Source organism: Rhagoletis zephyria, unplaced genomic scaffold (assembly GCF_001687245.7).
Source record: "Rhagoletis zephyria isolate East Lansing unplaced genomic scaffold, Rhagoletis_zephyria_1.1 Rzeph_scaffold_01251, whole genome shotgun sequence".
In the NCBI taxonomy this organism is placed as follows: Eukaryota; Metazoa; Arthropoda; class Insecta; order Diptera; family Tephritidae; genus Rhagoletis; species Rhagoletis zephyria.
Genome location: NW_016158335.1, coordinates 15,846 through 43,472, shown reverse-complemented (window position 1 = coordinate 43,472; position 27,627 = coordinate 15,846). Strand labels below are relative to the sequence as shown.

Here is a 27,627-nt window from a genome sequence, read left to right as displayed (position 1 = left end):
TAAAGGGTCGATGGAGGAGTCTTCTCGGTGCGAGAGAGCTCCATTACACCCCAAAGAAGGCGGCAAAAATTGTTTATGTTTGTTGTGCATTACACAACATTTGTATAAACTTCAAAGCAGATTTTGTTGCAAATGATGAACCGACAATGGACGATTTCAGTGATATTAGCGAGCAAAATGCTCTAACGCAAACGCGGTATCTAAATGCAGCGCAGTGAGTACGAAGCGATATCGGGTTGAACTTATAAAGTTCCGCGAACAAATTTCACACAAACGAAGAATCTGGGAACTACCGTTGATTTTTGGCAATTTTTTTTCGTTGACTAATGCACTTTACTTTTTGCATATAAAAATTATGCTTTTTTAGGTTTTGTTCTTGAATGAATTATCTTTTCATAAATCAATATTCTAAAAATGGTTTACTTAGACCAAAATAAAATAAAATTGCAATTACGTGTATTTAGTGAATCAGTTTTATATAATCGAGCGCACTTGTGCCCGAAGGAATTACAACTTTTTTCGCTTATATTCTTCCAACTCAAACACTCTTTAAAAGCCTCATCTGAGCAACATCTAGAAAATTTTTTAGGAGATTCTTAATTTTATGAGATACACATCCTTTGAAATATTTACAAAAAAAAAGAGAAAAGAGCTTACCGTGTGAAAATTCCACCAATAGCTAAGAAGGCAAACAATAGCGTTTTATATACTACACTCACGTTTTATTTATATTATATTCAACAAATTAACACAGGTACTTCATTGTTTGTAAAAAATAAATTCAAATCAAATTTTTTTCCAATATTTAGATTTTGATTCCTCCAGTTCCAGCAGTCTTCGATTTTTTCAATATTATCCTCTACTTCCCTAAGCCTCAACCTCTCCATTTGCAGGTTATGTCTTTTTGCCTCTGCTAACTCTTCTTTATGTAGGTCGTAGAGCCGGTCTATACCCCAATAGATTTTTTTTTTTTTTTTTTTTTTTGCTGCTGCTCCTTCATGGCTTGGCGCATTTCTTTTTGGATGGCCAACTCTTCCATTATAGCCTCCGCAGATGCTGAGCTTTTTTTGGAACCAGTTCTCGGTGGGTGATACTCTGTATTTTCCTTATCCTCTGGCGGCGAGATCTCTATTGTAGGTGCAGGAGTTCCTGACGATGAGCCCAGCCCAAATGTTTTCGCCACACCTCCCACAGATTCCTTCATGAAAATTAAATTATATATTGCCTCCTCCGTTGCCGAAAACTTAAGCTCTGAATTATGGCCATCACCAGTCGTTTTACTGACTTTCAGATTTTGAGCCGCCTTATGCCGCACGTATTTTTTTTGATCGGACCATACCTGTACTGTGTTTTTCGATATTTAATACTCGTATTTATTTTCAATAGGAATTTATCATTCTCACCTTCTTCCACTCGATTTTGGTCCCGCTGAGTATAACTCAGTCTCCAAGCTCTGCCAAAATCTGCCAAGCTCCTCCTTACCGCCTTTAAAAAACCCGCGTGCGATGTCCAGGCGTAAATATAAATTCATATATAGAAACACTTATACTTACATTTTTGCAACCAGCCCCCTCGGAAATTGTTGGCGGAATTATTTTTAAAAAATGTCATCATATTCCCCTTTTTATGTTCATTCGTAATGCCTACTTTTTTCCCGCCCAAAAATCCGCCAATTCGAAGTTCATTTAGAAATGGAGGGAAAGAAAAACGGGAAAATTTCCCGGAGATTTTTTATTCGGAATAGCAAAATAGAGAAAAGGAGAAAAATTCCCGCGGATTTGTTATTAGGAATCGGGCCAATTATGATCGAAAATTAAAATGAACAAAAAAAACTTTTTAACAAACCTTGTACTAAAATTTCTCGCTAGAGGTAATTTAGTTAACCTAGATTTTAGTTTTCGCAGCCCGGGCCCCCCAGTATCTGATGTGAATTCATTTCTATGAAATTAGTAAAAAAAACAAGTAAGAAAGTCTAAGTTCGGGCGGAGCCGAACATCAAATACCCGGCGCACGTACTAAATATATGTTTTTCACCTTTCCGCTACCGCTACATGGTAAGCCTGGGTGTATAAATTTTGAGTAAATTAGAGTCCTTAAATTTCGAAATATTGAAGTTTCAAGCATTTCTGAAATTTACCGTTGTATGAAAAGCGGCCTCAATTTTAATCCGATTTCAATTATTTTACTTTTATGTGGCAAACACAATAACCATACCGAGTTGGGTACAAATTGGTTGAACGGTTACCGAGATACATATATGTGATCATAAGTGGGCGGTGCCACGCCCATTTTCCAAAATTTTATCACAAACGTATTTATTGGTTAAGAATTGTTGCAAGCATCACTTTTGAATAAATTAGCTTTAATATTTACTAATTTATCGAAGATTTTGTATTTCTCTATATTACCGTTATATGGGATGTGGGCTTGGTTATTGTCCGATTTTAAAAATTTTCGGCCATTTGTTGTGCGAAGACCAACAACTGTGCCAAGTTTGGAAGAAATTGGTGCAGCGGCTACCAAGATATACACATGTAACCATAAGTGGGCGTGGCTACGCCCATTTTCCGAAAATTTATAATATTCTTATTTTTGGTCTAAAACTTATTGTAAATATGAATTTTGAGTGAATAATCTCCAGTAGTTACTAAAATATCGCAGTTTTCGTATTTCTGAAAATTACAGTTATATGGGAAGTGGGCGTGGTTACAGTTCGATTTCGCCCATTTCCAATACCAACCTACCTTGGAAACGTACATACCAAATTTCGTTGAGATATCTCAATTTTTGCTCGAGTTATCGTGTACACGGACGGACGGACAGACGGCCGACAGACAGACATGGCTTAATCGATTTCTCTTTTCATTCTGATCATTTATGTATACATTTGTCTATATCTATCTCGATTCGTTTTGGCTGTTACAAACAACCGTTATGTGAACAAAATTAATATACCCTTGTGCACAAGTGCGCTCGGGTAAAAAAATAATAGTGCGTTTATGTCACCGGCCGTCTTCACATGCTAGAAAATTTCGCTTGTGTTCTGCTTTTTTCTCTCACAACCGAAATAAGAGTTTTGTTGACTGAGCATTTGACAGCATACTTTTTCATTTGTAAAATGTCGCCAACAAAGAAGGTTCGGGCTTTTCATGCTAAATTTGTATTTTCCACCAAAAAAACGATGTTTATACTCTGAAGAATTCTGCGAAATGAGAAAATACTTTTCAAACAACAAAAATTATATTTTTAATATTTTTATTGAGCTTTGTACCACGATTGTTTATTAGGAAAAATTTAAAAAGCAACAAAGTCTAAGCGGTAGAACTTATAGCAGCTATTTCGGAGATCACCACATCTCTTCATCAGCCTTATTTTTTTTCTAGACTTCAGCAGGGATCGAACCTGCGTAATCGATATTCGGTAACAGGTCTAAATAACACAAGATATTTCAACACATACCAACTCAACACATTAACTCAACATATGACTTTTCTATATAAATTATTCCAACACATGATTTTTCAACACGAACAATTTCGCTTGACTTTATTTTTATTAGATTCAACAGAAAATTTTTGTTGCACAGCCGTTTTCACACAGAATTTGTTTCTCTCTAACGCATTGCCGAATTGTTTTTGTAATTTGACTTTCGTCAGTTTTTTTGTTTGTATTTCAAATGAAAAATACAGGAAAAAAACGTAGTATCATACGGGCATTAAGAAACGCAAACTAGCAGAAAATAGCAAGTAACTAGCTGATCAGTGTATTTGACATTTGAAAATATTTGACGCAATTTTTTTTATACGCGTTTTATATATAAAAAGTATTCACAAATACATTTTGCAATTTCATCAATTTAATGATTCGCTCATTTTTACTTAAGAAATACCAATAATTTGGAGAAACAAACAAATAAAAGCCAGCAAATGAAACAACCTAACCTCGCTCGTTTACGCTGTTTATTCATTTTGACAGCTGCTATTTTCTGCTAGTAAAATCTTTAGTTGCAGAAATTATCAGGAGGCAAAAAAAGAAGAGCATTAGAACGAAAGCCGCTAGTTTTTTGGGTTAAGAAACGCTTTCCAACAAAAAATAGTGATAATTATCTGTGAAGAAACCAATCTAATATCATGAAGAATACAGAACAACGCATCTATACACATAAATTAAAGAAAACCAAAGCGAGTGGATATTAGAGAAAAGTTAGTGGTTATTGCTTAAAGGTATAATAAATACATGGATTTCAGTACCAAAAGAACTGAAATCAGCAAAGGCAAATATTTTCTCTATAATTGCTGCATTATATTAATTGCTGACTCAATAGCCTTCTTCTGCATCAAAGCAACTGTCAAAAATTTCCAGCAGTAAAAAGTTACGAATTGGCACAGCAGAAATGTAAAATTTTCTCACTATAGTAGTTAAAAAGTTTTTTCACCATAGAACTTTTCTACTGATTGGCACAGGCCCTACGCAGAAATGTGTTCTCTGCAAAAGTTGTTCAGCCCCTTTTCTTTGCAAAACAGAAAGCGAATTCTACTTAGTGAGGGTTATAATCCCTAGCGCGGCCAAAGGCCGCTTACGCAGAAAGGTGTTCTCTGCAAAAGTTGTTCAGCCCCTTTTCTTTGCAAAACAGAAAGCGAATTCTACTTAGTGAGGGTTATAATCCCTAGCGCGGCCAAAGGCCGCTTACGCAGAAAGGTGTTCTCTGCAAAAGGTGTTCAGCCTCTTTTCGTCGCAAAACAGAGAGAGAATTCTACTTTGTGAGGGTTATAATCCCTAAGCGCGGCCGAAGGCCGCCTACGCAGAAAGGTGTTCTCTGAAAAAGGTGTTCAGCTCTTTTTCTTCGCAAAACAGAAAGGAGAATTTTACTTAGTGAGGGTTATAATCCCTAAGCGCGGCCATAGGCCGCCTACGCAGAAAGGTGTTCTCTGCAAAAGGCGTTCAGCCTCTTTTCGTCGCAAAACAGAGAGAGAATTCTACTTTGTGAGGGTTATAATCCCTAAGTGCGGCCGGAGGCCNGCAAAACAGAAAGGAGAATTTTACTTAGTGAGGGTTATAATCCCTAAGCGCGGCCATAGGCCGCCTACGCAGAAAGGTGTTCTCTGCAAAAGGCGTTCAGCCTCTTTTCGTCGCAAAACAGAGAGAGAATTCTACTTTGTGAGGGTTATAATCCCTAAGCGCGGCCATAGGCCGCCTACGCAGAAAGGTGTTCTCTGCAAAAGGCGTTCAGCCTCTTTTCGTCGCAAAACAGAGAGAGAATTCTACTTTGTGAGGGTTATAATCCCTAAGTGCGGCCGGAGGCCGCCTACGCAGAAAGAAGACCATCAAATATCAATCATTACAATACCCAACACATGTGTTAAACAAGTGTGTGTTGAGTTGATATGGGTTGAGTTGGTGTGTGTTTAGTTTGTGTGTGTTGAGTTGACCTGTGTTATTTAGACATGTAATCGTTTAGGAAGGACCTGCCTGAAACTATACAAAAAAGCAAATAAGCAAATGGATGTATAGAATTGACAACAACTACCACGCTGTCGAGTTTAAATAGCGGCAAATAGCTGCCTTTGATAGAAGTTGGTTGAATAAGGAAAATGAATTAGCAACAAGAGTTTCCGGAATGTATGTACATAGCTCAGTGGTTAATGCTTCTGACTTTGAACATCGATTACGCTGGTTCGATCCCTGCTGAAGTCTAGAAAAAAAATGAAGTCTGATGAAAAGATGATGTAATCTCCGAAATAGCTGCTATAATTCTACCGCTTAGACTTTGTTGCTTTTTAAATTTTTCCTAATAAACAATCGTGGTACAAAGCTCAATAAAAATATTAAAAATAAAATGTTAATAAGCCACAATAACATTGACAAATACATAGTTTAGGAAGAGCCTGCCTGAAACTATACAAAAAAGCAAATAAGCAAATGGATGTATAGAATTGACAACAACAACCACGCTGTCGAGTTTAAATAGCGGCAAATCAGCTGCCTTTGATAGAAGTTGGTTGAATAAGGAAAATGAATTAGCAACAAGAGTTTACGGGATGTACATAGCTCAGTGGTTAACGCTTCTGACTTTGAACATCGAATTCGCAGGTTCGATCCCTGCTGAAGTCAAAAAAATGAAGTCTGATGAAAAGATGATGTAATCTCCGAAATAGCTGCTATAATTCTACCGCTTAGACTTTGTTGCTTTTTAAATTTTTCCTAATAAACAATCGTGGTACAAAGCTCAATAAAAATATTAAAAATAAAATGTTAACAAGCCACAATAACATTGACAAATACATAGTTTAGGAAGAGCCTGCCTGAAACTATACAAAATAACTATACAATAAAGCGATGTATAGAATTGACAACAACTACCACGCTGTCGAGTTTAAATAGCGGCAAATCAGCTGCACTTGATAGTAGTTGGTTGAATAAGGAAAATGAATTAGCAACAAGAGTTTACGGGATGTACATAGCTCAGTGGTTAACGCTTCTGACTTTGAACATCGAATTCGCAGGTTCGATCCCTGCTGAAGTCTAGAAAANAATAGCTGCTATAACTTCTACCGCTTAGACGTTATTGCTTTTTCAATTTTTCCTAATAAACAATCGTGGTACAAAGCTAAACAAATATATTAAAAATGAAAATTCGTCTAGGTTTGTAAACCACGTGAAAATGTTCTCTTCCTATGTGAGTTTTGGATCTGACAGCAAAGATGCAATGACCATCTTGAACGCAAAACTTGAAAAATTAGGTAAATATAACGCTTAAGATTCTTTACTTTTCAATTATTAATATCAATTACACATTCCAGAAGAGCAAAACAACCATTTGCAAAACGAACTAAAAAACATATCTTCTATGCTTGCCAAGCATATGGTCTCTTTGGAAAGACTTTCCACCACGTTTTTCCGAAGCCTTCAAATTTAAAGTTTTTTCCATTCAACTCGAAGTAAGAAATGGACGATGTACAGAAAAATATTACATCTATGCCAAAAAATGAAATTGTATGTCTCTGTAAATATAATTTAGACGTATTGTTTCTTATATAACTACAGTGGTATCTGGCTGGAGTGAACACCCGATGCTATGAACACCTCGCAAGAATGAACATGAAAATTTTTCCATTGAGTACTCTATAGAGTGAACAATTTTGAGTATTTGTAAAGTGAACAAAATTTAAAATCAATTCCTTCCAAATTCAAAACTGTAACGAAAAACTTAATACCAAAGGGGGTTTCAACTCGGAGATTCGGCAACTAATGAAGTGGGAAGACCATCTGAAGACCTGTAACTTCGCCTCTAGTGTGAGCAAGCTTTGGTCAACCGTAAGGTCATTGTCCAATCCGACGAAGCATGACGACAGAGTTGAAATATCTTTTGGCGACCACGCTTCGTCCGACCCGGAGCGATGCGCGAGCTATTTTAGCCGACAGTTCATACTGCATCCTCCGGCGGACAAAGCCAAACGTAGAGTGACCAGAAGGCTGCAAAAACTGCCAACACCAAGTGCGCTTCTTTTTTTTCAGCAGCGACGGGGAAAGGATAGCCATCGGGAAGGCGAAAGTCTCCAAAAGCATTGAACCCGACGGAATTTTCATGCTGATGCTCAAAAATTTGGGTCCTGCGGGAGTGGAATATCTAACCAAGGTCCTTAACCTGTCCATGGCCACTATCACCGTACCAGACATCTGGAAAACGGGGAGAGTGGTTCCACTGCTTAAACCGGGGAAACCGTCCAACAAAGGAGAGTCTTCTCGCCCGATAGCTCTCTTTTCCCCGGCTGCGAAGACACTAGGGACCCTTCTACTCCCGCACTACACAAATTACTGATCCCCAGCGAAGCATCAACATGGGTTCCGTAAAGTGCACAGCACAACAACAGCACTTGACGCCATAAACACCCAGATAACTCGTGGCCTAAACCGAGACCTGTGAGAGAACTATTCAAGTAACGCTACTAGAAGACAAACGGTGGGCGACGAATTACTTGAGTGGTCGAAACTCGTCAGTGATCTTTAGAGACAAAGCGGGCAAACCTAGGAAAATAAAACAGGGAGTTCTCCACGATTGTTCAACTTTTACATTTCTAAGCTTGTCTCGATTGCATCTTATGCTGGCGATTGCTCAATAATGGTTATCTCGCCGAGCTTTCTCGCTTCGTCGCTGCACGGAGCCTAACCCTCTCCCCTACAAAATCCTCAGCAACGCTTTTCACCACTTGGACGAAGGAGGTCAGACTGCAACTGGGTATTCTCATCGATGACGAACTAATTTCGACGTTGAATAAGCCGAAGGTCCTCAGAGTAACCTTCGAAGGTCTACTCTCCTTCTCGGCACATACAACCCCAATTGTCAATGAAGTACAAAGCCCCAACAAAGTCCTCAACTCGCTAGCCGGCAGCGTCTGGGGCAAAGACAAAGAAACGTTGTTGGCAACGTAAATACAAGGCAATTGGCCGGCCGGTTTTGAACTATACAGCCCCTGTGTGGTTACCGGGGACTAGTAGGACGCAGTGGATGAAGCTGCAGACCTGCCAAAAACACGGCACTAAGACAGCGACAGGATTCCTTCTGATGTTGCCGCATTAAGGAGCATAACACAATGCTCTGCAAGCAATTCCTAGTAGGGTGTCATCGTGTTAGCACCCAAACAGACTTCTGCTTGCGGAAGAATCCTCGCCACGGCATGTCAGAAAGCATCTATAAGAACTGACGGACGAAGTCCGGGGTTCATAAAACTACCTCTGAACCCAACAGCTTACCGACAGGCCTTGAACGCAATTCAAAGAGAGCCAGTCCCGAGTTATATAGACTCTCGACCTGTGAATGCCGTTCTGGGCACGCAACCACCTGGCGTGGACGCTTCGTCTGCCTCGGGAGACTCGGGCCACATAGCCCAACTTCGATCGGGCTACTGCAGCAGGTTGAACTCATACCTGAACAGAATAAATGCAGATGTGCCAAATGAATTCCCGGCATTCGGAGAGACGCTCCATGACTCGCAGCATCTCTTCGCATGCCCACTGAACCCCACCCTGCAAAGGTCTCTGGCCTTATGGACAGACCCCATCGAGGCTTCACGCTTCCTGGGTATACCGCTATAGAGCTTGATGACAACGATACAACAACAACAGGAAACATGTGTTGACATTAGCTGTGGGAAAAGACGATACTTCAGAGTTCTTAAAAATTTAACTTTAAAAGACGCACTGCGCAATAAAATTGATTATAAGAACAAAAAACTCAATCTGGATATAGTGAACAATCTGTTTTCTATGAACTGGTCTTGCATTAATTAGTTCACTCGACCCAGATAGCACTGTACTTACATTATTATAATTTTTTTATCTTTCGTAGGTAGTATATATAAGACAAACTATCGGGTCCAAGGATATTTCGAAATCACTAAACGAAATGTTTACCGAAGAATTCGCACTTATTTTAAACAGGGATGGCAGCCAGAAAAAAAATGCATTGCGAAAATATAAGATCTTCTCAAAATATGCTTTTGGTAAGTTAACCCTCATTACTAAGTCATTACGTATTTATTTACTTTTTTAATCACTCATACGCCATGTGTCATTTACAATGTTTTCTAACAGTACTATTTTTTGTATTAAAAAATATCACTCATACGCCATGTGTTATATATTGAAAATATATATTTACATATTTTAAATTCGTCTCACTTACAATATACAGTGAAAGCTCTTTCAAACGGAAGCTCTCATAAGCGGACATCTCCCTTAGCCGGGCGATGTTGATGGACCCAAGCTTTTTGGTACATTTTTCATAGAAAGTGCGCTCTATTAACAGGACGATCACATGTACGGACGCAGACGCAAAAGTATAGTTTTTAGGTACCCGAAGCTCTATTAAGCGGACGCGAATCACTGTTAACCGGACACTTAAACTCTTTATGGACAGCTTTTGCCAACTGTGCGACAATTTCCTGAGAAATCGAAATAATGCAAACTCGAATAAATAATTCGGGGAATCCCCTCAAACTCAAATACATAATAATTAGAAAAAAATGTAAATGCAAAGGTTATTGCCAGTACACAGATGTAATTTAAAGAAGCAAGAATGGGTCGTAAAAATGTGTTATCTTTAAAAGAAAAAATACAAGTTATAAATGCTGCGCATAAAGAAAATCTATCTGTTAGGGGTGCCGCGATTAAATTTAAAATTAGCAAGACTCAAGCTGCGGAAATCTTAAAAAATAAAGATGAATTCAAATTAAAATTGTGCTCTGGCGGCAATTTAAACACCAAGCGGAGATTTATTGGTTCTAAAGGGTCGCAAATAGACAATTTGTGTCTGAATTGGTTTGCACAAATAAGAAATAAAAGAATTCCAATATCAGGGCCAATTATAAAAGCAAAAGCCCTTGAAATCGCACAGCAGTTAGGCGTAATTAATTTCAATGCTTCGGATGGTTGGCTCCAAAAATGGAAAAAAGAAACAACATCAGCTTCAAAAGCATTTCAGGTAAAGAATTGCGATTTCACTATTTCGTGTATATGCATGGGTGTCGCCAGGATCGAATTTAGGGGAGGGCCCGACATATAAAAAAATCCCAACATTTTCATCTTTACACATTCATGTTTCTGGCATGCGGGGGACGATATGTACTTGCCGATTTCTTTTACAAAAATTATTTAAAGAGCAGACGTCTCGGTTGCTCAGCAAACCGGTTAATCGTTCCTGCAAACATTTCACATTGATTCTCTAAAACAAATTTTCGATGTATCCTTAAAATGCATAAACCTAAAGGTAAATTTTATATGAAATTAAACTAACAATTTGTTAAAACTAGTAGTAACCGCCGAAATACGGGTGAGTACTTAGCTCAAAATTTATTTAAAGAACTTCGTGAAAGACAATAATTAATCTTGTATTGCTAGACACCTGATAACCCAGGATAATTTTTAAGTTCTTAAAAGACATTACTCTACTCTAAGCTTCGTGCAGTGGGCCATGAGAAAACCGTCATCTTTAAGGTATAGTCCAACCTTTCACAATATCTGGTATTAGTCTTAATCTGAAACGCAATAATCATTGAAAATTGGCGCCGTTTATGGTGAAAAGCATTTAATATCACACTTTCAAACTAAAGCTTTCTTAACCCTAGAAACCTAATCTATTTGGGAGTAACGTAAGCCTTAACATACGCCGTAGAGGCTTATTTACTTAAAAGATAACCTGTGAGCTAAAATATACTTAGTCCTGCCATAGTTTTATTAATAAAAACTATAACCACATTTATTTAAAACAAAAAAATAAAAAGTAAATTGTGTGTTAAAATTAAAAAAAAAAACTACCCATTCCGTATACGCCTCGCAGACGTAGATTATACTTTTAGGGTTAACCCTTTCAGTACAAAAATTCAACCACTGGTTCTAAAAAATTTTAAATATGTATACCGGCTAATTTTGGATCGTTCATTCTAAAAATCACATACAAAAATGTGTAAAGCTTTGAGGTTTGCAGTCATTCAGGGTCCTTTTTAATGGTCAGTGATATCCTAGGTGTTTAAAAAAGAAAGGGATCTCAGCTATTTTTATTTTTTGCTTTCGTGAAGTATATTTCAAAACTGTGAATAATACCTAATAACTTTTCCGAATCTCAATTCCACGGAAATATGGTTAATATTTTTCAATAGATTATATTACTCACTATCAACTTTTCTGCCGCTTTTTAGTTTTTTGACAAACACGTCAACTGTAACTGCAGCTTGCACTTTAGTTTGATATATAGCTCAATTCTTTGGCTGCTGCAGATCGGACTAACTAAGTCGTTTGACTGTGCAATTATATATAGATACTAAAGGCCTGAACTACAAAAATAGCGGCATGTAACACATCATGCAAGTGCCAGTTTATATCATGCCGCTTATACTTGTTTGAAAGTGATATATGAAGACATTGCCGAATAAATTCAAATCAAATCATGCATCAAATTTATGCATGTCAACAAAAGGAACACATGCGACATATTCAGCATTATTATTTACATTGTATATACGGGAAGAGATTTTCCGAATTTTGCAAGCTCCTACTATAGTAAAATTTATTAAACAATTATCTAATTAAAAATCTATATACCAACGGTGGGCAAACGTGCCTCTTTGAGCCAAATGCGGCTCTTTGCTTAGCAAAGTGCGGCGCTTTTTACTTTCTCCCAAAGTTAAAAAAAAATAACTAAAACCGAGATTTCTCTGCTTTTCGCATCGAAAGAGCTAAAAAAATATAAGGCACTAGAAATGCAACATAAAGCTTTGCCATTGCTTGAATTCCGTCAACAAGTACCAGATTTAAAATATCCGCTGTTGAAAACATCTGCGTGCCGTATATTTTCAATTTTTGGTACAACGTATAACTGTGAGTCTTTGTACTCTACAATGAAATTCGTAAAGTAAAAATACCGTTCACAATTAGTTGCTTTCGCGTACCTGATAATTATTGAAAGTTATAAAAATTATCAGCTTTTTGTGTTCGCGTACGCAGAAAACTTGCAAAGTAAGGAAATTGAGAGAGCAAAATGACATTTCATTTGAAGGAAATCTGCCAGTTTCTGCTGGAAAAAAATTTCCCAACAGCAATTTGCCTACAAGAAAACAGCTGATCAAAAACTGCTGGTTGGAATTTACGCAAATCCCTAAATTGAATTTGATGGTTTGGAAGTTAAAATAGTAAAATGCGACTAATTAAAGTTATAAGAAGTAAGTAATTATTCGTTTAGTCAGTGAACTGTGTCAGGATAAGACTTCGAGATTTGTTTTCCTACGTTTTAAATTTTTTTGAAAGTTTCTGCAAATTTTCTGTTCGCGTACTATTTTGGATATTTTTCTCTTGTGAGATAACAGATGACATTTTGCCGGAATTTCACTTTTCGAAATTTTTTACTGGAGATTTTAAACGAACGTACCTATTGACTATCCAACATTTAACAGAATTGTTACGAACGGCTTTAACTGACGTAAAACCAGATTTTGAAAATCTCGCCAAAGGGATCTTTTGAATTTTCTTTTATATCTATCTTACGTACAATAGAATAATAATAAAATTAATGTTTTTCATTTCTAATAGTAATTTTATTTAAAAATAAAATTTTTGTTTTTCTTGTTTAGCCAAAGAACGGCTAACAGTTCTATTTTGTGTAAGCATGGCTGGCGAAAAGCAGCAGGTGCTAGTAATTGGTGAAGCTGCCCACCCTCGTGCTTTTAAAAACATAAATGTGAAGGATTTGCCAGCTATTTGAAAATCGAATCGAAAGTCCTGGATAACTCGTGAGATAATGACGGAATGGCTCCACCTATTCGATAGAAAAATGATAAAAGAGAATAGAAATGTTTTGTTATATTTAGATAACGCCACTTCACATTCCAGAGACGAGTTAGTCAGAGAGGGTTCCACATTGGAGTCGATCGAGGACCGGATCTCACCCCCAATTGGAACCTTATATAAAGACATATTTCTCCACAATCTCCGGAAATCGGATCAAAGATGGCGCACCGTGGCAGGCTGCCGTTTATCCAAACTATTGTGGCCTGCGTACAGCCCAGAGAGAACACACAACCTACTAAGTAAACCCAGATCTGACGTTGCTAGGCTTGTTGCGACTCTTACTGGGCATTGGCCGATTGGTACCCACGCGAGAACGCTGGGAATCGCCTACAACGACTTCTGTAGAAGCTGCAGAGATGAGAACGAGCAGGAAACAGTAGAACACCTGCTTTGCAAATGTCCAGCTCTAATGAGGAGCAGAAATACCATGCTAGGAGCATATGAGTTCACATCGTTACGAGAGCTATCTGATGTAAGTCTCCACAACATACCCTACTTCATCAACCAGGCCGGCTGGTTCTAACATACTCATTCGAGGTATGTGGTATCAAAATGGCACTTAGCTGCTACTTGGGCGTAATAGTTTTCCGCCACCATTCTAACCTAACCTAACATTCCAGAGACCTCATACTAGAAAATGTCAAGTTAATATTTTTGCCACCTAACACAACGTCAGTTTGTCAACCACTTGATCAAGGAATAATACAGAACTTTAAATTGCATTACCGAAACTCTCTATTAAAAAAGTTTTGTCTGAAATTGAGAGTTCCAAAAGTGCCACAGAACTTGCAAAATCAATAAATGTGTTGGAGGCATTATATTTTATGAAAAATGCTTGGAAAAAAGTTAATACCGCAACAATAAAAAACTGCGTTCGAAAAGCGAGTTTTGTTAAAACTGGGTGGTCGTCCAGTGACTCTGAAGATGATTTGCCATTAGCTCAAATAAGGCAAAGTTTTTTTGATCCAGAAATCATTTCCCCTACTGAAGAAATGTTACAAGTGAATAAAGCAAGCTTGTCTACATTCATCGACTTTGACAATAATGTATGCACCGAGACAGAGTCTATTGAACCCGAAATCACTGAAGAACTAATTGATGGAAGTAGCAACTCAGAATGGGAAGAGGAGGTAGACAATGCCCCCGGAGGTATCCAAACGTATGGTGAGGCTATAGTGGCTTTAAAAAACTTACAACAATTCTCTAGAAATAACTACGAGGTCTTTGAGCAACTTAAAAATATTGAATCCGTTTTCCAATCTGAACTTCTAAAACAACAAGAAGCTAATAAACGTCAAACAACAATTACAAATTTTTTTTTAAATAATTAAATATTCAGTACAAAATGGTATACGTAAATATGTGAATATCTATTTATTTCAACATTAATAAAAAAAAAATATGTCCTTTATTTTAATTTTCTTTCTTTATATGTAATTGTGTATGTACGTTTTAATTTTTGTTAAGGACAATCTATTCCTTCAGTGTCCGCTTATGGGAGATTCCACTGTAGTTCATATGTATGTATTTTTTTCACAGATGCGGTGAAACTTGAAGATGACCATTATTCCGATTTCGAAGCATCAATGCGGAAGGGTTTTCGTAAGATGAAGAATAAGGTGTATAGGAGACGCTATAATAATAAGATTACCCATGAAGCAGCATCCACGCAAGAGGATAAATAATATTTATACACTTCACATATTGCAGTTGAGTTAAATGTTATGTTCAAATTTAATTTATGTTATATTCTGATTTGGGTTAATATAAAATATATATATATTACTTCAACATTGCAATAAGTTTCAAAATTAAATTTTGCTTTGTGTTTATATGTAATTTACCAAAATTCAAGTACATTTAATAAAAATACTTGCTGCTTTACTAAAACTTTATTCTTTTATTAAAAGATAAATATGAAAAGGGCACTAATGGAGCACTTATTCAAAGCGCTCACCAAGGTCTTTTTTAGGAGCAGTAGGAGAGCGCTTCTTTCTAATGACACACAATGTTAAAATACAATGAAGTGTGAAATTAGGAATGCAGCGCTTACTGCTGATTATGGAGCGCTCTAAAAGCATAGACAGACGGCAACGTTGATCCGGATTAACGCCGCAATTGATCTGATAAAAATGTGCATTGACAGACGGCAGTAATGCGGATTAACGAGCCGCGAGGTGGTAGGTTCGAATCCCACGCCCAGTAGAACATGAATTTAATTTTTTTTATTGATTCAATTATAACTTCTACATTTTATTAAGTTGTTTTTAGTTAGTTGTTTTTGACTTTTATAGTAAAATTAAACTCTAAAAAATTTAAATTAACTAATAATAAAATAAAAAATCTGAAATAAAATAAAACAAATGAAAAAATAATAATTATTAAATATATAAATCAAATCAAATTTAGAAAAATAAAAGGATAAAAATAAAAATTTTTTGGCAATCGCTCCAACCGAGGATCGAACCTGGGACCTACAGGCTTGTAGTACGCAGCTCTCACCACTCGGCTACCGCGGATGAAGAAATCGATTGCTTTATTTACTCAGTTAGCGTAGAACACAAAGAAACTGCTAAACTAGCATAGACAGCCACCCTGTCATCGGTAATGCAGTCACCGAAATAAGTTCTTATTCATTTTAAATTGGATTCCTATTTGATTTAGTATTAGTGACTGCATTACCGATGAAAAGGTATATGTCCATGCTAATTTTGCATTTTTCCTGTATTCTACGCTCTCTGAGTTTTGGTCAGTATTATCATCGAAAATTCCCTTGATCCGAGTTAAGTTTGGGAATTAACTCTAGGACTTAATCCGGATCCCGAGATAATGCCGAATTAACGAGTTGGTCCGGATCAACGCTGCCGTCTGTTTATGCTTTAATAGCACTAATGGAGCGCTTCAAGTCCCGTTGGGTAAGTATGTATACATACATACATACATAAGTGAATGTGAATAAACGATCGCCAAAGTACATACATACACAAATACATATGCATGTATAAGCAAACGCAATTTTAACATGCGTTGGTAAAAACAACCATCTCCATACACGGTGCAGCGAACAAAGGTGGCGCCGTCAGTGGTACCGCTACTTTGGTTTTGCCGATTTTGACAGTTGTGGTAACTTGTAAATAAACCTTTGTTTACAAATCAGCGAAAGAGAAATTTGAATTATAAGTGAAAAATCAGTTTAAATCGTGTTAATTTGCAATTTGTGAGTGATTTTTGAGTTGAAGACTGCGTAAAAACTAATACAATGAAGTGCTGTGTGTTAAATTGCGACAACCGTCAAGATGTAAGAAGCGTAGATGCAAGTGTAGCGCTGGGACGAATCGCTACATTTTGTGTACATAGGCCACGGCAAAGCCGTTCCCGAAATGTTTCTCTATTATTATATTAACAGCATTTCCTGACAATGATTTTGTTTCTGCTCCACGCAGCCTCCATTAGCAAGTTAACTAATCAGTCCCGCAGAGATGCTGCTGCAGTTTTCTGCAGCAGCCTTAATTGCAAAGCAATGGAGTGCACTAAAACGTTTGCTGAAGCAGCCTCAATTGCAAAGCAATGGAGTGCACTACAATGTTCACTGTTCTCTAATAGATTAGGTGAAAAATGCAATATTTTCGCATTTAGCAAAATTAAAACACGTTTTTCGCAGTAAAGTGAACTGCTTTGGCTGTTTCAACTCGTTCTTCTTTTCGCTCTATTCTTTGTTTACTTGTTTAGACGTACTTATATCCAAAATATGCTGAGTGGTGGGGAATATCAAAATAGGCACTCTTTGCTGATCCAGTGATACATACGTATTCGAACGTCGGAAAATATGACACCATGTTGTCACTCATGTCGATTGTGTAAACCCCGCTGATGGCAAACGGTTCCCAAATGTCGACAGCGTTGCATGACTTCAGGAATTCAGTGAGCGCTCCAACAAATGCAGGAAATTTTCGTGCAATTGTTCGACTGCTTATGAACATTTAAAAGAGGATAATGCATGAGTTAATGCAATTAAAGGTTGTTCATGCCGATAAGCTAGACCGTTTGTCACCCGTATTACAACATCACTGTGGCTCATTTTGGCTCAGTTACAACAAACAAAAGAAGCGTAAGTTAACTCAGTAAAAACAAACGGGGCAAAAATCAACCGACATTCCTTCACTGCTGCCTTGCGTTGCCTTGCATTTTCTGAGATGTATGCTTGCATCATTGATGTCTTAATTTGGGGTTGAAATATTTGTTACAATTCCCAGAACGATGTTGTAATTGGTATTAACGTTGTTGTCGTTTGGCTTAGTAACTTAAATTTGTTGAGCACCCCTGCTATAGATATACCAAATCATGCCTAGCGACATCAATAAGTCGGAGGCTTACCTAAGAAATTTGAAATAATTGAATGACCACAAAAAAATGCTACGATCCAATATTGATGTGTCCAAAGGACTTGTAAATGGCGCAATATGATTCATCGCTGAAATTAGCCGGCCAAATTTTAGACGAGAACAAATGTGTGCAGAAGATAAGGAAGTTAGCGAAACGTTGGGCATAAAGTGAAGTAGAAACCGAGAGTTTTCACTTGCACATGACAGATCAACCAAGCCTACAAAAACATTAAATGTCACCAGAAAAAGTTACAAAAAAAATTACCAAACATATATATATTTTATAAAAATATAATTCATACTACACCAATATACAAAGATAAAATCTCTAAACTTTGCGCAGAACTCAGGAAGATTCAATAAATTTGCATACTAATTTGTAACTTTCTATTCAGATTTTCTAGAAAAATTCTAAGTATGTAGTCTTATATCCATTCAATTTTAGTGCAAGTTTGAATTTGCTAGAAAATCGCGTTGATTTTTGGCATTTTTTTTGCGGACGGCATTATTAAGTGGATCAAGAAGGCCTTTTGGAAGGCTTTTTAGCTCCTGAAAATATCTACTGGGACTTTGTATGGAAGAAACTAGAGATGGGCGCGGGATATCGGGACCCGCGGGACCCACGGTACTGATTTCAAATTGGCCGGGATGGGCGGTATCGGCAAGGTCTGTAAAATTTCGCGGGCGGGACGGGACCAAAATCCTTTCCCGACACTCCCGATAAAACCGCAACCTCAGGAAATTCGGAAAATCTTCCTTAAAAACGATGTGTGAAATATACTGTTTTATGTTTTATTGGGACGAAAACGAACAGCAAAATAATCGGAAGATGCCAATCTATCATTATTTTTATTTTTATTTATAATTAATTTGAGACATGTAAATTTTTCTTAGTGATATATTTCGGGACCCACGGGACCCGCGGTACAATTCCGAAAAACGTCGGGATGTGCGGGTTAGGGACTTAAAAATTTAATTTCGAGATGGGCGGGATCGGGACTAAATATTTAGTCCCGTGACCATCTCTAGAGGAAACTTCGTGAAAAAGCGCCAAAAACCATTGCGATTTTTAGAAATCTTAAACATACTATTTGTTATACTAAAACTTAATGCGCTATAAAACTGCATACTTAGAAATTTTCTAAAGAATCTGAATAGAAAGCTGCAATTAGTATGCAAATTTATTGAATTTGTTTGAGATTTTATATTTATGATTTGTGGTGTAGTATGAACTACAATTTTATAAAAAATTATCGAAAAGAAATTAGAACGAGAAACTTTGCATATATTGCGAAAAATTCTCTGTGCCAATACTTTTGTTGCGTCACTGTATGTGCATATATCCGAAAACAGTGTGGCCTTGTTCGAGTTGCAATCACAACCGCAGTGTTGCGCGAATTATTAAACTATCGCGTTCTGTGTGAATTTCAAGCAATGTATTATCAGTTGGGCAGTTGCAACAATGTTGCCATTTTGCATCAGTACGGCAGTAATGCCGCTTTTATTACGTGCCTCGAACAGGCTCTGTATCGCTATCACATATCGTAAGAGCAGATATCGATTAGGGCATTCAATTCAATCCCGGAGGATTTTAACAATCCCGGGATTCAGTGATGCAAAAATTCGAATCCCGGGATATAGGGATTTTTCGGGATTTCCACTTTATCACAACCAGGGACATAACAGTTATAAGTTTTATAGCAAAAACGTTGCTCCATAACAGTTATTAAATGAGAAATATTTTTTATTTCGTCGATAAGAGTTATAACCCAACGTTTATTTTTTACGTTGTCTGATAACTGTTATGCAGGAGAAATATTTTTTCCGTTGCCGATAAGAGTTAATTCCCAACGTTTATTTTTTAAGTTGCTGGATAAGAGTTATTTTACAACGTTTATTTTTTACGTTGTCTGATAACTGTTATGCAGGAGAAATATTTTTTCCGTTGCCGATAAGAGTTAATTCCCAACGTTTATTTTTTAAGTTGCTGGATAAGAGTTATTTTACAACGTTTATTTTTTACGTTGTCTGATAACTGTTATGCAGGAGAAATATTTTTTCCGTTGCCGATAAGAGTTAATTCCCAACGTTTATTTTTTAAGTTGCTGGATAAGAGTTATTTTACAACGTTTATTTTTTACGTTGTCTGATAAATGTTGTAAGATTAGGATATTGATGAAGATGGAAGTGGAGAATAAGATGAAGATGATGAAATAGAAGGGAGAGAGTGAAATAACTCTTATCAGATAACGTAAAAATAAACGTCGGGCAATAACTGTTATCAAGCAACGTAAAAAATAAACGTTGGGAATAACTGTTATCGAGCAACGTAAAAAATAAACGTTGGGAAATAACTCTTAACAGCAACGAAAAAAATATTCCTCATCTAATAACTGTTATGAAACAACGTTTTCGTTAAATTTCAGAATTCAGGCAACGTTTTCAATTTGTAAATTCGAGATAACAGTTATTTTTGGTCCCTGATCACAACTTTTGCATTTAACAGTGGGTCATACAGGGATCATAATGCACCTTAGTAAAAGAGTCCGTAATTTAATGTCTTATTTTTATAGTATTCTTAAATATCTATATTAATTGCAAAAACCCCTTAATTATATCTCCAGAACTTCAGTTCCCACAAAACGGCAACAAAATAAAAGGAGGAACAACCCTTCCACACTGTTAAATCTTGTTGTGTCTTTTCGTGCTACCAGATTTTTCGTTATTAAACAGTTCTTGTACAAAATGTTTGAACAAGTACCGTTATTCCGGCAGGTTCTGAAATTCACGTCTGAGTGCAAATGGCTAAAGTTCACTTTGAATTAAAATTTTGGTGTTCTGTATATCTCGTTTTTCATGTCAAACGAATAAATTTTTTTCGTTTCCAACATCATTCCATAAATGACTCAGTAAAAATCTCGGATCCCGGAGCCGTAATCCTGGGATTTCGGGACATAGAAGTGTCCGGGATCCCGCAATCTCACACCAATCTTTTCAGTCAATCAGAGCTTTTCTTGTTTCCAGCAATCCGTTACGCTATAACTTTTATGTCTGTATGAAGAAACAAATTTATGGATTTCGCGTCGTTTAAAAAAACTCGTACTGTCTTATGACATATAACGGTATATTTTGCATTCATCTTCATCCCTATAATACTCATGCCACAAAACAACTGAAGGCAGCTGATTATTCGCAGAGTCTTGGATACACTTCATTGCAATAGAGGGTTATCAAACGAATACTTTGCCGTAGAGGGGACGCCATTTGGTCACCGAGATCATCCGACTGGCCACCGTTGGACTTTTTATGACGCTACTCGGATGGCCGTATTTATACGAATAAACCTCAAACTTCCCAGCTTTTGAAAATCAACATTTGTCCATTTATGTCCAAGATATCGCCAAATATACCAAATACACATATGTCAACAATTGATAGAAAAAGTCCTGAAAGCTTTAAAGTCACAAAACTAAACACCCCTATGCTGTAATCCGTCGTAGATTCGATTTTGCTACGAATCTTAAAATTGGTATGCTGTAATCCGCGTTGCCGTATCGTAATTTCGAAATTCGGAGACCATCTTCGAAAGTCGTAATGTTGGTATGCCTGAATCCGACGTAGCTGTAATTTGTATGTATTTGTCGGAAATTTTCTACGAAGAGCAACTGGTGTCGGAGCGAAGCGAATTCTTTTAAAATATCAATAAAATAAAGTGTGTAAAGGAAAAAATATGTAAGTTACAAGTGTGATTGGAAAAAAATGGATTATTGTTAAATAATTACAAAATTATCAGGTCGAAGATCACAACAAATCGGTCGTAATACGAAAAAATGGTAGAATGCATGACCGAAAGGCCGGACATTGCTCGCGGCTTTGCAAAAGGAGCTAAAGAAGATGTAGTGGAGTTTTGGGAAAGCGTCGCTCAGCAGCTAAACAGCTTAGGCCCACCGACAAAAGATGTATCCAGCTGGAAAAAGGTGCGGATAAAATTTTAAGAGCACAAAATTTATTTATCATTGTTTTCCTTATATCAATACTATTTCTAGGTATGGCTCGATTATAAGTGCTACATTAAAAGAAAGCTTTCCGCCAATAAAGCAGAGACGAGGGCAACTGGTGGTGGACCCAACAGAATGCACAATTTCAATGAGTTGGAGGAAAAAGTGATAGAGTTGACGGGCTTGCACACTTCCACATCGGGGATCAATGGAGCTGTCTCTTTTGGTGTGGTAACAACACAGACGGTTACCCAACCGGTGGTGGAACCTGCGGCAGTCATTCCTATGCCAACTGAGCCAGACAATGCCAATGTGCAGAGGCGTTCCCCTCCGGTAAAAAAAACGACACGGCCACTTTGGTACAGGAGCAAATAAATTTGCAACGAAGCTACTACCAAAAAAGTTTGGCCTTTTTGGAACGCCAGGCTGAGTCTGCAAACGAGCTGGCAGATAACGTGCGACGCATGTACCAAGTACAAGAAAACATGCATGACATGAAGAAGGAAAAATTGCGTGAATTAAAGAGGCACAATATTGAAATGGAGGCCCTTAAAAGAAGGGAGCTTGATTTGCAGGAAAAATTACTGCGGATACAAGAAAGAAGCCAGCAAAAATGAACTAATGGATACATTTTTTTTTAAGATTTCTTTATTTTTGAATTTAATTTAATTTTGCACTGAACTGCTGATTTTTTAATTTTTTTTATTTAAAGATTATTGGATTTAAGACTATTAGATTTAAGAATATAACTGAACTAAAGAAGTGAACTAACGTTTGTGATATCTGTATATATGTATAAACTATTAGATTTAAGAAAAGAACTGAACTAACGCTTGTGATATATGTATAAACCTATTAGATTTAAGAAAAGAACTGAACTTAAGAGATGAACTTACGCTTGTGATAACTGTATATATGTACAAACTATTAGATTTAAGAAAACAACTGATTTTTTTGTATATTTAGTTTTAAGTAAAGAACTGAATTTATTTTAAATTTTTTATATCAAATAAATATGAAGTACAAAGTTATGGGATTGTTTTCATTAGTTAGGTAATGATCTCAAAATTCGCATTCTTATGTCTGACGCTTCTCTGGAAAATTCTGATGGCGCTTCCTCTTCATTTACATCTTGATATTCATCATCCATAATATCAGGTGTATTATCTTCTACGTTGTAGTGGATGCACATGTTATGCAATGCGCATACCACATTAATTATTTGTACCACTTTTTGGGGCGAATAATGTAGTTGGCGAGCACTTAGCAGGCATCGAAATCTATTTTTCAAAACGCCGATGACTCTCTCGACTATGTTGCGCGCTTTACTGTGCGTTTTGTTGAAGGCGCTTTCTCTACTTCCTGCCACAGGAGAACGGAATGGTGTAATTAACCACGGCTGTAATGGATATCCAGCATCGCCTGTTAAACAAAATATTTTTAGTTATATTTAACACATTTTGCTCTCATTCCACTTATAACATACCTAATATCCAAGTTGTTTTGTCTCCTTGCCGATATCTCTCTTCAAAATAGGTTTTCGCAGCGCTTACATTCCACACATGTGAGTCGTGGCTACTGCCTGGAAACCGAGCATCAACGCACCTTATTTGCATCTTGTTATCGCAAATCTATTTAATAAATTTACGATAAATTGCACGTACAAAATCACTTTGCTCTTGTGGTTTTACTTACCACCATTGCATTTAGGCTGTAGTATCCCTTACGATTGTAGTACAAATACGGTTCGTCTGCAGGAGGAAGTATTTTAATGTGCGTGCCGTCCACACACATAATAACGCCAGGGAATTGCGTTCTCCTGTAAAACCACATTTTGGCTCGTTTATTCTCCTCCTCCGTCATTGACAATTTAATCCATACTGGGCACAGTCGGCGTTCCAAGATGTTTAAAGTTTTTGTCAATGTTTTTGAGAACGTTGATTGCGCCAACCCCACATCAAAATCTTTCCCAACACCGTGTTGGTAGCTTCCTTCAGCGAAAAACCTCAAAACTGCCATCAATCTACTTACAGGAGTCACCGATGATGATTTTACACTTCGCCCAAGCTCTTCCTCCATAATTGTTAAAACGCTTTTAAATGCGTTTTTGTTGAGGCGGAAATTTTTTACAAATCTTTAAACATTCAAACGATTATTTTATATGTGTATCAGTGAAATCAATTATAAAACTTACATTTTATCATTTAAGCTAAATGGATCAGAACTGTCTCGTAGCAATCTCCTTTGTATATTAATGCAACAGTTGACTGCAGCATGTTCTTCCTCCTGAGACAAAAGTGCACCGGCCACTGAATCCATTCTATTTTACTTAATTAAGGAAAAGCTTTTTCAAATACGATTAAACAATTTTTTTTAATTTCACTGTTCACTTGCGATTCTGTTTATTTTGATTTGTTTCTGCCAAAGCAGCTGATTAAGAACTTCGAATTTCACTATTTTAGTTGGCAACGCCGTTGATAGTTACGATCGGATTACAGCATACCAATTTTCGAATTTTCGGAACGGAGCTACGAATTCGTAACTACGAACTTTCGGATTACAGCATAGGGGTGAAAGTCTCTTACTGAATGCCGTAGGTTTTTGAACGAGAACGCATGTAGATAAAATTCTACTCATATAGTTGCCGGGGTACCCTTGGATATTGACGGATTGACAAGGAAAGGTACGACCCCCAACAAGGCAATTGGCAAGCCGGTTCTATACGTAAATAAAAGAGACTGATGCTTTGGCTTGATGCATTTCTCAACGCGCCCGTTGTAGCCCATTAAACTTTAATATAAAGGTATAAGTTTCAGGCCTCTTAAATTACCGCGACACCCTCGACAAAAAAAAAATCTCAAAAATAAACGGTAATTTTTAGACTTGAAACTTGCACGTTATAATAATAATAATAAGAATAGATTTGCGCTTATATATACATACGTTAGTGTTTGGCCGAGCTTCTCCTCCGATTGGTGGCATGCGCCTTGATGTTGTCACACAAAGGGGAGGGACGGGACATACAGTTTTACGCCGACTCCGAACAGCGATTGTATTTTTATGAGAAGCTGTTTTTAATGACAGAAAAACACTCGGAGGTTTGTCATTGCCTGCCGAGGGGCGGCCGCTGTTAAGAAAAAACCTTTTTCTATATTTATTGCGAAGTTGCTTTGACTAGGGCTTGAACCCAGGCCCTGCGGAGGGGTAACGCGCACTGCTAACCACTACACCACAGCGGCCGTCGCCTTATTATACTATAATTTAATAGCCCAACTTCGCTCAGACTATTGCAGCAGGCCTAACTCATACCTAAGCAGAATTAATGAGGATGTGCCCAACCAATGCCCGGCACGTGGAGAGTCGCCACATGACTCTCGGCACCTCTTCACATGCCCTGAGCTGCCCCTCCCAGCTGACGCCCCTGTCCTTATGGACAGACCCAACGTTGACGGATGAACGGACCCAAGCGGGGCTTGGTAACCGCTACAACTACTACAACAACAACAACAGCAACAACAACAGCAACAACAGCAACAACAACAACAACAACAACAATTATAATTTAATAGGCTACAAAACTGCATATTTAAAATTTTTCTAAGAAATGGAGTTCAAAAGATGAAAATTTGGAAGAACATCTTTTGGTATCTCTTAAATTCCCTTTTTTTTTTGAATATGATTAGGTTTGCATTCGTTCGATTTCCAAAGATGGGCTATGATGTTAAAGCGATTGACCTGTAGATGTGTACTAAGTTTATTTTTTTTTTAAGTGTTGCCATCTGTTAAAAATTATTTAATAAGTTAGATCAGTTATTAAAGTATGGGTATCACTATAAATTGGTTTGAAAAGGCTCAATTTCTAATATATATCTAGGTGTGTTAAGGGAGTTAGATAAATAAAATACATACATATATATTTATGTATTAAAATATGGGTGTTCGAATACGTGAAGCAATTTTTTGTGAAGGAGATCAGATCTGCATAATTCTTTCGAATTTATTTATTTAGGTCTTACAACTAACTATAGTTATAACAGACATTAAGCAGAACATTAAATATAACTATCAGTCATAATGCTGAGTTGTCTACTTAAAAATTTAATTTACAAGATTACTTATGTAAGAATTCACAAAACCAATCAAGAATTTCAAACAGATTAGGAATTACAAAATTTACATGATATTAATGACTGGCATGGCAAACGAGTCAGCAATAGTTTTATTTAAGTGCGAAGTGAACGTGAGTTTTGAGTCGAAATGTACTCCAAGGTCCTTAATCTCACTTAACGAGTCAAGGCAAACATTTGCAATGGAATAAGATGTTGCTAAAGGTACTTTCGATTTAGTAAATGACACTTTATGGCATTTCCTGATGTTAAGGAAAAGCCGATTTTCAACACACCATGTATATAGCCTGTCAAGCTGCGATTGGAGTTCAGCCGAGTCATTTATGCATGTAATTTCAGAATATATTTTCAAGTCATCTGCAAACAGAAGAAAACTAGCATTTGAAAAACAGGAACTGATGTCATTAATAAATAGTACGAAAAATAGTGCGCCCAGGATGCTACCCTGTGGGACACCTGAGAAAGCAAAAAATGGCTTAGACGAAACGCCATCGATAACCACCGTGCTAGATCTCATGCGTAGGTAGGACCTGATCCACTTAAGGAAGCCCGAATGAATACCCATACATTCTAATTTAGTTAATAAAATATTGTGGGATATCTTGTCGAAGGCTTTTGAAAAGTCTGTGTATATCACATCAAGTTGAAAGCCATTACGATAAGTTGAGAAACAATCCTCCGTGAAAACTGCAAGGTTAGTCACCGTAGATCTGCCCGATACAAAGCCGTGCTGATTAGGGCAGATCAAATGTTTGACATTAACAAAAACTTTAGTTTTAATAATGTTTTCGTATATTTTAGCAACTGTGGACAATTTACTAATTGGTCTATAATTTTCAACATCGCATTTGTTTCCAGTCTTAAAAATAGGTGTGGTTGACGTTCGCTTCCAGTCATCAATAAACAGACCTTCAGAAAGAGATTTATTGAATATTAGTAGTAATGGCTTCACTAAGGAAACACAGTTTTTGAATAAGATAGCTGAAAAGCCATCTGCATCTATGCGAGACGAGCTTTTTATATTTTTGATACCCTCAAAAATATTATCTTCTGTTAGAGTAAGCGAACCCAGAGGAGACGTGCTCTTAGTGAAATTTTTACGAATATTTGATAGGTCGTCATCAGACAGGTCATTGTCAGATACGAAATATGCAGCCTCAGACACAGAAGTTGCATTATTTTTTTTGTAAAAAACGGTCTTGGGTATACTCGAGCCTGCTTTCCTGGAATTAATATAGGACCAAAAATGCTTCGGGCTTTTTTTAATATCCGACTCAAAATCACGGATATAATATTTTTAACGCTTCTTATTTAACTTTGAGAACTCAGATTTATAGTAACGATATTTTCCAAAAAAACATTGCTTTTTGAATTTTGATTTGAATTTTTTATAAAACTTATTTTTCAAATTTTTTAGACGCTTTACATCCTTTGAGAACCAAAGAAATTTATACATTTTTGGTTTGAAAATTGGCACATATTTAGAACATTGATCAGATAAGTGGGTTTTGAATACATTAAAACAACCTTCAACTTTGATATCCTGAAACAAGTTATCCCAGTGTAATTCACCCAACGCAGTATCCAATGTAGCAAAGTCACACGTGTGTCAAGTTAGCACTACACTTTTCGAAATTGGAAAAGTTAACTACGGCATTAATTGTAGTGTTTTTGTTGTAAATTTGTTGTGGAAAGAAAAAATTTGTAGCTCTCGTTTTTTAAGAAAAAATGGTATGTAGTGCTAACTTGACACCATACACCTAGTCGATAGAATTGAGATAT

At 36.9% G+C, this 27,627-nt stretch overlaps 2 protein-coding genes across 2 annotated transcripts in view; both read right to left on the bottom strand.

The window, feature by feature from the left end:
• Positions 1-27,627, bottom strand: part of LOC108363344 (uncharacterized) — a 123,853-nt gene that overhangs the window by 87,451 nt on the left and 8,775 nt on the right. The gene's annotated exons all lie outside the window — the stretch shown is intronic.
• On the bottom strand, positions 22,741-24,109 carry LOC108363345 (putative nuclease HARBI1). The gene is made up of 4 exons (XM_017616687.1): positions 23,913-24,109; positions 23,414-23,852; positions 23,205-23,349; positions 22,741-23,140 (listed from the first exon to the last, which is right to left on the bottom strand). The coding sequence occupies exons 1-4, from the start codon at positions 24,035-24,037 to the stop codon at positions 22,764-22,766; spliced, it is 1,086 nt and encodes a 361-aa protein (XP_017472176.1). The 5' UTR covers positions 24,038-24,109; the 3' UTR covers positions 22,741-22,763.